Here is a 15,572-nt window from a genome sequence, read left to right as displayed (position 1 = left end):
TTGTCTAGCTAATTTCATCTCAATAAGTCAAGTAATATCTTTTTCTATGCTCTCTGTAGTTAGCATTTCTCCTTAAAGAGGACCATGACCTTGTCGTGGTTTGGAGGCTTGTGTGCCTCAATGACCTGGAGAGCTACTGTATGCTGGTTGGAGCCAGGCCCTTGTACTTTGGTTCTTGGTAGGATCACCCATGTCAAACAGGTCAAAGGGTAGAGGCCAGACTAAGAGTGGCCCACCTGTCCTCCAGGTTCAGGGGTTCAGCTCAGGGCTGACAACCCCTGACTAGTAAAACAAAATTGTTACAGAAATAGCAATGAAGAATCCTTCTATAATCTGAGTGCAACAATATTCCTGAGACTCCACGCAGGATTTATACGACTGACAGTAATGAAAATCGAGAGGAAACTCTGAACACTGCCAGATATGGAGGACCTTTACTGAAGCCCTAAATGCCAGCAATGTAACGGGCAGTAGGAACTATTATAGTGACAGGAACATGCTACATGCAAAAAAAACAAAATTTATGTTTATTAAGATCTTTATTATTTAAAGTGTATTTAATAACTTAAATACACTTAAGTTAGTTTCTTCTGATCCTTTATAGTTTTAGAAATAATTCCTTAATGCCATAGCCTAGATTTGATAATATTTTAAATTTGTACTAGGAGGGCTTAACCACCATCTCAATTTAGACTCGGGCTCAGTGGAGTGAGATTACATGATTTGCAAAAGCAATGCATAAATCTCTAATCCAGCTTTCAATAATCCTACCAACCCGATTTCTGCAAAGATTTTGTTTAAACATAATCCAAAAATATTAACAAAGAGAAAAAAAGAATGATTCTACCAGTATTAAAAAATAAATTGTAAATGCTTGAATTTATACTATGCTCATCGTGCTGAAATAAAATTGGTCCAGGCGTTGTTGTTGTGGAGGTAAACAGCTGGCAAAGTGAAAACATTGCATCCTACTCAGCAGTTATACATCAAATATAATTGCTGATTTTGTTATAGGGATGCTGCTGAAAATGGTTCCTGCTATCATTCAAAGGGTACTGGGCATTCTGTGATAAATCACTTTCATGTGAGGTTGTACAGTGAATTATTCAACCCAGGAAGGATATTACAGCTGAGGCAAACACTAAAAGCAGACGAGCTTTCCAGCAGGAGTGATAATCCCAAAAATGTTTAGATTTCCCTTATTAGTACAGGGGTAAGCTGGCTTTTTGTCAGGCTGAGACCAGTTATCCTTTCACCAATTAACACACCAGATATCACAGGTTTAGTCTATAAGCGTGGTGGTACAAACAGGCACCCTTAAAATCAGGGGTTCCCAACCTTTTTTATGCCATGGACTAACAACATTAAGCAAGGGATCCATGTGGACCCCAGGATGGGAACTCCTGTCTTCAGTACTGATAATTATCACGTGCATTTAAAATATGTATTCTGATTGTTGAATCATGGCCTAGTATAGGAGCTCTAAAGCACAGGAGTGTAAGAGGCTACCAGAGACAGGTGCGCTCAGTCGTCAAAAAGCGATGTTTCAGGAAAGTGGCATCAATCATTAGTGACCCTCACCATCCTGACCATGCCCTCTTCTCCTTGCTGCCATCAGGGAAGACGTACAGAAGCCTGCCAATCCACACTTCGGGGTTCAACAACAGCTACTGCCCTTCTAGTGAACTGACCTGAAAGATCCCAAATCTACTTTGTCTAAATTTTCCACACTTGCAATCTCATCCTAATGGTTAACTCACTGCCCCGGTAAAGACCCCACCCGCCCCAGATATTCTCTCCTCACCTCTCTCCCATTTGACAGAAGATAAAAGAACATGAAAATGTGAACTACCAGCACAAGCCAACTTCTACCCTGCTGTTATAAGACAACTGAATGGTTGCGAGTAAGGTAAGATAGAGTCTTGACCTCACGACCTGCCTCGTTATTATCTTGCAGCTTATGGTTTCCCTGTGAGTCAAATGGTTGTTGTGATGAGTCTAGTGTGGTAGTGTTGTTGGTAGTGCTTGTCGCTCTCACTTTCAGTTTCCACCGCTGGCTAGCAGTCACATGAAAAGGAGAGCTGAATGTGTAAGTCTCTCCCCACCAGCACACAGCCTCTCCAACAGCAAGCCTCATGCTGTACCTCCTCACAGGTGACACACAGAAACTGAACTCCTTTCAGACTCAGGCTGAACTACAGAGGATGGAGAGGAGGTCTGGCCCTGCACACATAGCACGCAGACCCACCAGCGTACGGACACGCCCTGGTGCTTGTGAACCAGATCCCCAGCTATGGGTAAATAGCCCCACTGCTTTGTGGGCAGCCTCAGGAGAGACAAAGGGTATGGAGTAAACCCAGACAGCAAATCCAGAGTGGAGTCCCTAAGACGGCTGGACGTCACTGAACGTCCTTCCAGCAGCTCCTTCAGCCAAGCTGGTGCCAAACGTATTGCTTCATAAGCTCTCCTTTGGACTACACTGGTGAGGCTGAGAGGGGGATCCTGACAACTGGGTATCCCAGGATCTCCATACATTCTGCCCAGGAGAGGTCACTCCAATGCCAAAACACCCTTAAGACATAGGAGCAGAATTAGGCCATTCATCCCATTGAGTCTGCTCCGCCATTCTATCATGGCTGATCTCGGATCCCATAGACCTGCCTTCTCGCCGTATCCTTTGATGCCCTGACCAATCAGGAACCTATCAACTTCTGCCTTAAATATACCCACAGACTTGGCCTCCACCGCAGCCTGTGGCAGAGCATTCCATGGATTCATTACTCTCTGCCTCAAAAAATTCCTCCTTATCTCTGTTCTAAAAGGTCGCCCCACAATTTTGAGGCTGTGCCCTCTAGCTCTGGATACCCCCACCATAGGAAACACCCTCTCCACATCCACCTTATGTAGCCCTTTCTACAGTCGGTAGGTTTCAATGAGTCTCCTCCGCATTCTTCTAAATTCAAGTGAGTACTAGAAGGACGGATGCCATCTCCAACACCATTATTCACTGTGGTTGTTACACTTCATTCTGCATTGTTGTTGTTTTACCTTAATGCAGGGTTTTCCAGCCTTCCTTTTATGCCATAGACCAATACCATTAAGCAAGGGGTCAGTGGACTCCATTTGGGAACTCCTGCCTTAATGCAGCTACAGCGCCATGAATGCATTGCATACTGTCCCGATCTGTCTAAATGGTATGTGCCATGCCATATGACGTAGGCGATTGTGGTCTTTCCATGATCATAACTGTTCCTGACAAATTTTTCTACAGCAGTGGTTTGCCATTGCCTTTGATTGGGCAGTGTTGTTACAAGACGGGTGAACCCCAGCCATTATCAATACTTTTCAGAGATTGCGTGTCTGGTGGCAGTGGTCGCATAACCAGGACTTGTGATATGCATCAGACAACTATCCACCACCTATCCCCATGGCAATCTCAATAAACCAATTCCAATTGTGCCATTTAAGTTATATACAATATATAGCAGTAAGTACAATGGATGTTTTTTTTTGCTCTTAACAGTAACAAAAATGAGCTTATCACTTACTTGTTCTTATATCAGCTTGAACGGGTTCACTAAATGATTTAAGTTTCGTTCCACTGACAGTCTGCACTTTGAAGGAGTAGTGACGCCCAGGGTAAAGTTTCTGTATGATACGCCCTTTTGATTTCACCGTGTTGTACGGATTAACGACAACTCCGGCATCCTTTGGCGTCCACTGCAGCTCGAAGTCATCATAATCAGTCCAGTCTGGAGGACCGAGCCATGTTATGACAAGTGAAGTGTTTGTAACATCAGCAAAAGATACTGATCCTGGAGGCTTGGGGGCTTTGGAAGAATTAATAGAGGCTGTTAATAAAGGTAACACCAAGCAAATTACTCTGATTTTTCCACTATTTACAGAATTCATGGAAGCTTTTGATATACATACATTTTCAGTGGTTACTTATGCTCTTCTCTCGTGCTTCTTCCTGCTTAGATTATACTGGCGATCATTTCAACTAGTGTGACTGAAACAACACTTGGAAGACACACACCCCAGAGGACAGTCCTTCACAAGCTAAATGCTGACATACATTTTGCATGCTCCAGTTCCCAAGGAGACATTCTATCGCACTTGGCAAGGTTCAATAAAAAGAAGTTAGGTTCAAGCAGAGTGACTGTCGTGTGAGTGAGCCAGAGTTAGAGTGGGGTTCTGAGGCTTTGGTGAGAGGAGTTGAAGCCCCTAGTTAGGGTTTTTTTTTGTTATTTATTTTTTCTTTCTTATTGCACGTTCAGAGCCTGCCAGGCAGGATAGTGGAATGCTCCTCTTGCTGGATGTGGTAAGACAGGAGACCTCCCTAACAACTACACCTGGAAGAAATACATCCAGCTGCAGCTTCTAACAGGCCAAGTTAAGGAGCTGGAGCTGGAACTGGATGAACTCCAGATGATTTGGGAGGCTGAGGGATACCTAAGGTGCAGGACACAGATTGGCTGTCATGAGGAGGAAAGTGGATAGGCAGCCATTGCAGAATACCCCTGCGGCAAAGGAACACTGCTTTGGATAAACGGCAAAGGGGGGTGGGTGGGTGAGTGCAGAACCTAGCAGAGGAAAGCCATAACGGTCAGGTTCTGGCACTGAGTCTAGCTCTATACCTCAGAAAGGATGAGAGGAGAAGAGGTGAGCTGCATTGATAGAGGATTCAGAGTAAGGTTTAATAGGTTAGGACTACTTCTTCGAGCACAGAAGATAGAGGGGAGATTTGATAGAGGTATACAAAATTATGAAGGGTAGAAATAGGGTAAATGTAAGCAGGCTTTTTCCACTGAGGGTGGGTGGGACAACAACCAGAGGTCATGGGTTTAGGGTGAAAGGTGAACAGTTTAAGGAGAACATGAGGGCAAACACTCATGTGGAATGAGCTGCAGGTGGAAGTGGGTTCGATTTGAACATTTAGGAGACAGTTGGGTAGGTACGTGGATGGGAAGGGTATGGAAGGCAATGGTCCAAGTGCAAGTTGATGGGACTAGGCAGATTAATGAATCAGCATGGACTAGATGGGCCAAAGGGCCTGTTTCTGTGCTGCAGGGTTCTATGACTCTATACGTATCCACTGGACCTGTTCCGGCCAAGGCTGGTGTGGGCAGAGCGAGGTTTCAGTAGAAACAGAACTTGGGAGTGATATTGACATGCATCATTTTCACTAACTCACTTGAAATATTGGATGGAGGAAGAAGGGATGCCTGTTCAAAGGACAACTAGTTGTGTGTGGTGAACTATGTGCCTGTCTGGACATGTCCCCTGCTGAATGCTCCTGTGGCTCCTCCCACAGGCCCCTGTATAAAGGCGATCTGAGGCCTGACGCTCGGCCTCAGTCTCCAGGACATAGTATGATGGACACTCACTCCTGGTTCCTTCTTCCAGTCAATAAAAGCCGATATCTCGCCTTACGTCTCAGTGTGAGTTATTGATGGTGCATCATTGTGGCTTTGCACAAACCGCAAAGATTGGGTCAAGCCAATATGAAAGTGTTGCTGAAGAAGCTTTTGGACTGAGAGAGGAGCAGGACAGGCAGTAGGCATGAAGGCAACCTGCACTTAGCGGGAAGATGTCAGTGGGCTGTTATAAACGTGCATCACCATGTGAGGCTCCATGACACCAAAGTCATCAACATTTCTACTGTATCTTTTGTGGAAAATTAGTAAAAGCCCAGATGTTTTGGGATGATTTGTTTCTACTATTTTTTCCTTGGGTGTGGATGGTTCTTTCAATTTATTCCCAGAACATTTAAAACAGTTGCTTATTTTTATTAATTTGATGCTCATTGATGGCTTCATTTTGCAGACTTGAAACCACTTTGGTTCACCAAGGTCATACTTGGCACCAGAATTCCGCCCATATTAAAAGGATGATGTATAAACTGGTCTCCTGACTCCTGTTACATGTGCAATGCAGTGACATTAGCTCATTGTACTCTCTCTGAAATTCATTCCAAAGACTTCAATCAATTTCAGAGGCAGAGCACATGGACTTGATATATTTATACAGGTCTGTTGTACTGCCAACAGGCATGAACCTTTTAAAGCAACAACATTTCATCATTCAGTTTCAAAAACAATATTGGGTTTTAAATCTGGACTTGATCATTGAATAACCTGATCATTAACCTCACCTACAATAGAAATACTGAAACTTTCACTGATTGGTGAAAAAAATTGGCAACATCAAATGGTTCAGTTGTTTCCTCATGGATGCCCATAGAAAATCGACCTCCTCTAGCATTTTCCTCCATTAAATGTTGTGTTAAACGCTCATCATAGATTGGAGTGATGGATTCAACCCAGTACATCATGGGTAAAGCCCTCCCAACCATTGAGCACATCTACATGAAACACTGTCGTAGAAAAGCAGCACCCATCACCAGAGATCCTTACCACCTAGATCATGCTCTTTTCTCGCTGCTGCAATCAGGTAGAGGGCACAAGAGCCTCAGGACTCGTACCACCAAGTTCAAGAACAGTTACTACCCCTCAACCATCATGCTGTTGAGGATAACTACACTCATCTATTGAGATGTTCCCACAACCAATGATCTCACTTTAAGACTCTAATCTAGTTATTTCATGTTCTCGCTATTTATTGCTATTTATTTATATCTGCATTTGCACAGTTTGTTGTCTTTTACACTCTGGTTGATCTCTTATTGATCCTGAAATAGATACTGTTCTATATATTTGCTAAGTATGCCCACAGGGAAATGAATCTCAGGGTTGTATGTGGTGACTTAAATGTACTCTGATAATAAATTTTACTTTGACGTTTTGAGTGCCATGTGAGTTAACATTTATTACAAGATCATTTAACATTTCACTAACTATTAATCATACATTACCTGTTCTCCCTTCTGCTCCAGCTTTATTGCTCAACTCGCCACTCTGGGTTACTATCACAATGTGATAAATTCTACCAGGGGTCAAGTTCTGAAAGTACCACTCTTTCGCGACTTTCTCTCCAAGTGTATTGCTCTGCAAAGTGCCATTGGGATTATAAAGTGATATGTTGTAGGAATCAAATTCTCCCTTAGCCGGGGTCCACGTGAACAGCAGGGTGTCAGTCTGGTTTATGCTCATCCACTGCAGATGCGTAACCTGGGCTGGAACTGAACAGATGATATTAGATTTCAGTGTTTAATAAGTTGGAAGATTAAAGGAAAAAAGAAGCTGTGCAAAGGTTTTATCTAAGCATTGACATCAAAACACACGCAACTCTGCAGCAGACACCAAGCCCACTAAACAAAGAGAGGGACATTTCTGGAGTTAAAAATATGATTCATTCTGTTAAAAGCTGGAAATTAGAATAATTTACTAATGGTAGGGTCGAGGACCTGTGTTACTTCAATGTGCTTTTTCACAATGTCACTGAAATTTACAATATGGAAAGAAGTCATTTGGCTCATTATATTCCTGCTGAATGAAGAAGGCTCAAGTAAATCAATAAAACCTCATGCTCAGGCACACAGTGTAATCCAAAAGTCAAATTAAATTTTGGTCTTTTATCTCCAGGAGTCTGAAAACAGAGGGACAAATGTTCTGGCCTACTGAGTCTTTGTTTGATGTCAGGTCAGCTTTGGGAGGCATAATTTAGGATTAAGAGTCCTCTTTACCTTGTACCCTCTACCCAAATATTAAAGGGTTAATTCAAAGTGAGAAGGCACTTCAAATTATTTATACTTATTTATTTATTGAGATACAATGCAGAAATAGGACCTTTTAGCTCTTCAATACACACTGTCCAGCAATCCCCCGGGATAACTCCCCCATGGGACAATTCACAATGCTCAATTAACCTACCAACCAGTGTGTTTTTGGACTGTGTGAGGAAACTGGAGCAAACCCACATGGTCATGGGGAGCATGTGCAAACTCCTTACAAGCAGCAAAGGGAATTGAACCTGGTTCTCCTGTACTGTAACTGTTGTGCTAGCCAATACGCTACAGTGCTGGCTATTTTGACCTCACTTTAGCTAATTGGGTGTTTAATTCAATTAGGAATGAAAATAAGTGATTTTATGCACAGGTGTGTAACATTTACCATAACGATTGAGACAATTGGAATTTTCAGGTTGTCTGTAAATCAATAGGTTTTCAGGAAAATATGTACTTACAGGTTTAACTGAAAGGCAAGAAAATGTATTTGGGGTACAGATCTGACATGATCTTTGCTGGGACTGAGGACCTGAATTACAAGGAAAGATTGAATGGGTTAGGACTTTATTCCTCAGATTGTAAAAGATTAAGGGGATATTTGATAGAGGTGTGCAAAATTATGAGGGGTATAGATAGGGTAAATGCAAGCAGGCTTTTTCCCCACTGAGGTTGGGTGGGACTACAACTAGACGTCATGGGTTAAGGGTGAAAGATTATATGTTTATCGGGAACATGAGGGGAAACCTCGTCACTCAGAGGGTGGTGAGAGTGTGGAATGAGCTGCCAGCACAAGTGGTGCATACGAGCTTGATTTCAATGTTTAAGAGAAGTTGGTATAGGTACGTGGATGGTAGGGGTGTGGATGTCTATAATCCTGGTGCAGATGGATGGGAATAGACAATTTAAATGGTTCAGCATGGACTTGATGGGCCGAAGGGCCTGGTTCTGTGTTGTAGTGTTCTACGACTACGACCTGATGAAATGAGAGGTCAAGATAATAACACAAATAGGAACAGGAATAAACATCTAACAACAGTGAATTTTTTTCTCCATTTATTTCAATAAGTTACTGATACCAGTGTTTAAAGCTTTTTTATCAACCTCACAGCCCTTAATTTCCCAAAAGTCCAGAAATCTAATGACCACAACTGTCTGGGGTAAAGAATTCTGAAGATTCTCAGGTTCGAGTTAAGAAATTCCTCTTGATTTCAGTTGACAAACTCTGCATCTATGTCCCTGTGCTCTGGACTCCCTCATCAGACAGAATGTAATCACTGCATTTGCTTTGTAAAAACCCACAGTATTAGAACCATAGAAAATCCACAGTGGGCTCAAGGTTAGATGCAAGATGGATATTCATCCTAGTTGTGGAGAGGTAACAGCACAGTTAGCACAGCGTTTTACTGTACAGGCAACCGGGGTTCAATTCCACCGCTGTCTATAAGGAATCTGTATGTTCTCCCCACAACTGCATGGGTCTCCAGCAAGTGCTCCAGTTTCCTCTCACAGTCCAAAGATGTACCAGTTGGTAGGTTAATTAGTCATTGTAAATTGTCCCATGATTAGGCTAGGATTAAATTGGGGTTGCTGGGTAGCGAAGCTCAAAGGGCTGAAAGGTCCTATTCTGCCCTTTACGTCAATAATAAAAAACAATAAGGATTAGGTCATCTAAATGAGTCAGCACACCTTTGAAACTGTCTGCCCCTAGGGGTGGGAGACGTGGGAGAAATGGTGTTGAGGTAGAATCCAGCTTCAGTTCCTCAAGTTATTATAAATAATTGTTGGACTCAATATAATGCTCCGCATAGCAATCTTAATTCACAGAAACCAACTTAAATTAGTGGTTACTCAACTTAGTATAGTTGGTATAAGTTAGCATAGGAGTGGTAATCACTAGACTTTTTCCACTCATCACTTATTTATAGTTCTGATAAACTGATTTTCTTAGTGGACAAAACTGAACATAAGAATAACTGTGATACACAAAATGCTGGAAGAACTCAGCAGGTCAGGTATCAGCTGTGGTAAGGAACAAACAGTCAACTTCTTGGGGTGGAAAGGAAGGAGCAAGACACCAGAATTAAAAGATGGGGGGAGGGGAAGGAGGCTAGTTGAAAGGTGATAGGTGAAGCCGGGTGGGTGGGAAAGATAAAGGGCTGGAGGAGAAGGAATCTGGACCACAGGAGAAAGGGAAGGTGAGAAGAAGGGTCAGAATGGGGAATAGAGTGTGGGGGGAGGATTTTTTTTTACCGGAAGGAGAAATTGATATTCATGTTGTTAGTTTGGAGACTACCCGGATGGAATACAAAGTATTGGTCCTCCACCCTGAGGGTGGCTTCATGTCGGCACAAGAGGAGGCCATGGATTGACACATCGAAACACGAATGGGAATCAGAATTAAATGTTTGGCTACTGGGAAGCCCCGGTTGTGACAGAATCATTGTGACAGGTGTAAAGTGCAAAAGTGGAACTTGCTGTTGGGATTGTTAAGCAGATTTATGCAAAACCTAAAATAGCATCAAGGTCAAAGGTAATCTCCAATCTGGTTGAATGACAAAGAAAAGCAAAATAAAGAGGGGTACCACAAAACTACTAAAGCATTCTTATTTTTCCTAATAGAACTGCAATGGAAAATTTGTCAATAATGGAATGGTACTGGAATAAAGACCAACAAAAAAAGCTCAATTTGAAAATAAATAGAGAAAAAGGAAAATGCCAAACAGTTTTCCTGATGAGAAGTGGATTCAGTGTAACCAAAGTCTTACCATTGTAAACCAGTCTAATAACAGAGATATTGATACATTATGAATACTTATAAAAACGACAACCTCTGAAAATTTAACTTGAGTAACATCAAGATTTTCACCAATATTATCTTTACTGTTTGAGTTTTAAAATTATAAATACCTTATTTATTAAATCCTTCACATATCTGAAATATTACAAAGTGTTTCGAGTCTGCAGTCTGGTTTTTAGGGGAACAGTAATTTCTACAAAACGCTTAATGGTTGCTCTGCATTATTAACAATTATCTAATTAATCTTTGGATGGGATATGCTCTATTCCTACATAAATTTTAAATGAACTTACATCAAGGAAATCTTCTGCTGATAACTAAAAAGGGGAATTTTCAGAAGGGAAGGGAATGACAAGACCTGATTATCTGATGATTCCACCTGCAAAGTATTTGTGGATATTGCATGAAACCACAGATACTCCAGTTATGATTCCTTCTGAGGTTACAACGTCTACTCATCACGGCCAAATAGATTCAATATTGGAAAGGAGATCATCAGAGATAGGGGGCACCCGATTAATTCATCATCATTACGTTCCAAGTAGTATGATTTGGACAGTCACAGTCTTTCCATGACCATGATTGCTCTTTGCAAATCCTTCTACAGAAGTGGTTTGCCATTGCCTCCTTCTGGGCAGTGTCTCTACAAGAATGGTAACCCCAACTATTATCAATACCCTTCAGAGATTGTCTGCCTGGTGTCAGTGGTCACATAACCAGGACTTGTGATATGCACCAGCTGTTCAGGCAACCATCCACCACCTGCCCCCATGGCCTCTCGTGATCCTTATCGGGCGGGGTGGATGCTAAGCAGGTGCTCCGCTTTACCCAAGAGTGACCTGCTGGCTAGTGGAGGGAAGGGGAGCTTACACCTCATTTGGTAGAGATGCATTTTCACCCTGCCACCCAACCCAATGAATTACACCCTGCAGCAAGCTTATTCAAGCAATAAAGAATAATTATATTGGAGTGTGTCTGGGTGTTGGGGTTAAAAAATCATTGTAAATGGGGACTGGGTTAAATGTATTGGAGGAGGTCATGAAGGTATAGCTGATCATACTGCTTTACCTGTCCTTCCAAAGAGAGAGGATTCATTTGTCAAACTCCCACTGTGAGTGACTATCACAAGCTTGTACATCTTGCCTGGCGTCAGGTTCTGGAAGGAGCATTCTTCGAGGCTCTGGATGCCGGATTTCCGGTCGTGCAGTGTCTTGTCTGAATTGTAGAGAAATATCTCGTAAGAGTCAAATTCCCCCTCTGCTTTGGTCCAGCGGAATGACAGGCTGTCTGTGCTTCTCCCGTGCAAAGCCAGGTGTGTGACTGCAGCTGGAACTGAACGGCAAAGCAGAATGAGCAGCTGCGGCACAAATTCACAATAAAATCGTTGAATCAGACCATGATGATGCAATGATGCTGCAAATTTGTCTTTTAGATTCATTAATGAAAGAGGAGCAGACTATTTGGCCCACTGATCTATGCTAGGCCCCAGGGCATTGCTCCCCCTGAAACTTAGTTTATATTTATTTATTGAGATACAGTCAAGAATATTTTATATATATTTATCTTTTATTGAGATAGAACACAGAACAGGCCCTTCCAGCCGCACTGCCCTGCAATCCCCAATTTAACCCTAGCCTAATCACAGTACAATTTACAATGACCAATTGACCAACCAAACAGTACGTCTTTGGACTGTGGGAGGAAACCAGAGCACCCGGAGGAAACCCACGCGGTCACAGGGGCAACGTGGAAACTCCTTACAGGCAGCGGCAGAAATTGAACCCTGGTCGCTGGTCCAGTAACCACTACACTACCATACTGACCCAATTTAAAAAAGGCTTTCACTTTACATATAACCGAATCTAACATTTAAAAGTACTTCTGAAGTGCTGTAGCCCATGTTTAAAACACCTACTGTTTTTGGAAACTCGATTAAATTGACAAAATGGTTTTTAATAATAAAGAGAAGCTCATTATTGAGCTGCAGGTGTATAATGTGTGAAATATTTCTTGCTTTCACTTCCTTTTCTACACTTTCACTATCTGTGGCTTTGTATAATCAACAGGAAGCACAGATGTGAGTGCGACACTTCACTTGCAGATGTAGCAGGCTGAAAACCGCTTTTCACAGTTCACCAATAGAAATATTGCTCTGTTCCCAATTCTCCTAGTTTTCTTTGCTCTAATAAATGCATGCTGAAACTTAGAGGATGTACGATGTAAATTTACAAGAAGACACTGGTAGCACCCTCCAAGACGACCACAACCTTGTCATTGGGTTTGAAGGCTTGCGTGCCTCATTGACCCAGACAGCTATGTCGGCCGGAGTCTGGGCTTTATGCTTTGGCTCTCGGTAGGGTCACCCGTGCCAAACAGGTCAAAGGGTAGAGGCCAGACTAGGCAACACACACAAAATGCTGGAGGAACTCAGCAGGCCAGTACTTTTTTCCATAGATGCTGCCTGGCCTGTTGAGTTCCTCCAGCATTTTGTATGTGTTGCTCGAATTTCCAGCATCTGCAGATTTTCTCTTGCTTGTGATTTGAGGCCAGACTAAGAGTGGTCCACCAGTCCTCCAGGTTTAGGGGGTTCAGCTCAGGGCCAACAAAACTACAGAAACAGTAATGAAGAATCCTTCTGCACCTGAGTGTGAAGGTATTTCTGAGTCTTCACCTGGGACTTGCATGACGAACAGAGTTGAAAACCGAGAGGAAGCTACTGACTTGCTAAAGGGAGCCCTGAACACCGCCAGAGATGGAGGCAGTAAGTAAGCGAGGACTGGTGGCACACTGCAATATTTTGAAGACAGTGACCCAGTTATGACTTTCTGGCCATTAAGGTTGAATTCAATGTGTCACATGTATGTTTTAAACATCTAAAAGAAAATTGACAGAGTGCATTTTGCCAAACACTTGATAAGTTTCACAACTCTGTAAAGACTCTGTTAGAGTAAAATACTTGTCATCTATCATCTCCTTTACCTGTTCGCCCCTCACGATCTGTTCCAATGCTGTACAAGCCTCCACTTAGAGTGAAGACACGGATTTTGTACTTCTTGCCAGGAGTCAGGTCATTGAACTTGTATCCCCTGCTGGAAGCTGGGACAGACTCATTCGAGAACATCTGAGTGCCTTGTTCATTCAGGAGTTGCAGAGTGTATGCCTCTTTAATACCAGCGGCTGGCTGCCAAGACACTGCCAAGGTACGCATTGTGTGCTTGTTGTCAACTGACAAGTCTGTGACTGAGGCAGGAACTGGAACACGGTAATGATAACAAAAAGATTCAGTTGATCAGATTGGATATTATCTATGAAAAATTAACATATTGTTTTATAATAAAATGGCACAGTGCCACATCACTGTTGCGTATTTGGTATTCCAATAATGTTTGAGTGTGAGTGTGTGTGTGTGTGTATATATATATATACTTTATTGATCCCGAGGGAAACTGGGTTTCGTTACAGTCTCGCCAACCAGGAATAGTGTAGAAATATAGCAATAACATTTGTGCATGTCTAAATAATTAATTATATGTAAAAATATGTTAATTGCATACATCAACACACTACCATGTGATATATGCATGCCTCATTTAAAAGTGAAGAACGAACTAGACCCATATTCCTGGACTTCCATGTTTTCTTTTGAATTAGTTTAATTTTTTTTTGAAGTTACAGAACATAACAACGACAACTATCATTATCATCATCTTCATGGTGTATGATGTGGGTGATCACGGTCTTTCCATGACCACAATGGTTCTTGGCATATTTTTCTGCAGAAGCGGTTTGCCATTGCCTTCTACTGGTCAGCTTCTTTACAAGACGGGTGATCCCAGTCATTATCAATACTCTTCACAGATTGTCTGCCTGGCTCTGATCACAACTACATTAATATTGAGAGTAAGGAGCAACGCCGTGTTCAGAGTTGAGAGATAATTGAAGCATTTTGCTATTATAAGGACATGATAGATATATTTATAGATGTAATGGAAATTAGCCAAACAGTGCTGGATATTACAGCTGGAGTCTGCACTATTTTCTTCTTTACTTCATTTACAGCAGGGGTTCCCAACCTGGGGTCCACAGATACCTTGCTTCATGGTATTGGTCCATGGCATAAAAAAGGTTGTGCCAAGAGGATGCAGGAACAACACCTTAAATTCCAAACTGATACCCTCCAAACTAATGGCATGAATACTGATGGATCCTTCTGGTAAACAAATTTCACCCCTCCCTTCTCACCTGCATATTACTTCCCCCTGGGTCCCCTCCTCCTCCCCCTTCTCCTATGGTCCTCTCTCCTCTCCTATCAGATTCTTTCTTCTCCATTCCTTTACCTTTCCCACTCACCTGGCTTCACCTATCACCATCTAGCTAGACTCCTTCCCTTCCCCCAGCTTTTTATTCTGGTGTCTTCTCCCTTCTTTCTCAGTCCCAAGGAGGGGTCTTGGCCCAAATTGTCGACTGTTCATTTCCCTAGATGCTGCCTAACTCGCTGAGTTCCTCCAGAAATCTGAGTGTATTGCTTTGGACTTCCAGCATCTGCAAACTTTCTTGTGTTTAAAAAAGGCTGGGAACCGCTGATTTAGAGCTTAGGATACATTGCACCCTGGCCTACTAATTTATCTATTTTGTTATGTCCCCTTTCTCAATGTTTATCATTCATAGGACTTTGCATTCTTTTTCTTTAATGTCAATGCCTATACTCCTATACTATCCATCTCTTCCATGAATTATGTAGTCAGCTGGAACTTTATATAGATCTAGGAGAGTCTAAGACCAGAGTGCACGTCTCATAATACAAGGACATCCATTTAGAACAGAGAAGAGGAGGATTTTCTTTAGCTAGAGGCTGGTGAATCTGTGGAATTCACCGCCACAGAAGGACATTCAAAGTTCACAGTAAATTTTATTATCAAAGTACATATAAGTTACCATATATAAACTTGGGATTCATTTCCTTGTGGGCATACTCAGCCAAACTATAAAATAGTAACTATAGTAGGTCAATGAAAGATCAACCAGAGTACAGAAGACGACAAACTGTGCAAGTGAAAATATAAATAAATAGTAATAAATAATGAG

At 42.2% G+C, this 15,572-nt stretch overlaps 1 protein-coding gene across 4 annotated transcripts in view; it reads right to left on the bottom strand.

The window, feature by feature from the left end:
- The window catches only part of ptprb (protein tyrosine phosphatase receptor type b), a 103,959-nt gene that overhangs the window by 28,505 nt on the left and 59,882 nt on the right, over positions 1-15,572 (bottom strand). For all 4 annotated transcript variants that reach the window (XM_059978443.1, XM_059978444.1, XM_059978445.1 and 1 more), the window contains 4 exons: positions 13,467-13,739; positions 11,556-11,819; positions 6,878-7,144; positions 3,549-3,830 (listed from right to left, as the gene is read on the bottom strand). In XM_059978443.1, the coding sequence (XP_059834426.1) occupies positions 3,549-3,830; positions 6,878-7,144; positions 11,556-11,819; positions 13,467-13,739 (1,086 nt within the window). The remainder of the gene's footprint in view (positions 1-3,548; positions 3,831-6,877; positions 7,145-11,555; positions 11,820-13,466; positions 13,740-15,572) is intronic.

Source organism: Hypanus sabinus, chromosome 8, assembly GCF_030144855.1.
Source record: "Hypanus sabinus isolate sHypSab1 chromosome 8, sHypSab1.hap1, whole genome shotgun sequence".
In the NCBI taxonomy this organism is placed as follows: domain Eukaryota; kingdom Metazoa; phylum Chordata; class Chondrichthyes; order Myliobatiformes; family Dasyatidae; genus Hypanus; species Hypanus sabinus.
Note: the sequence above shows the minus strand (reverse complement) of the source record. Positions and strands in the feature narration are given on the sequence as shown.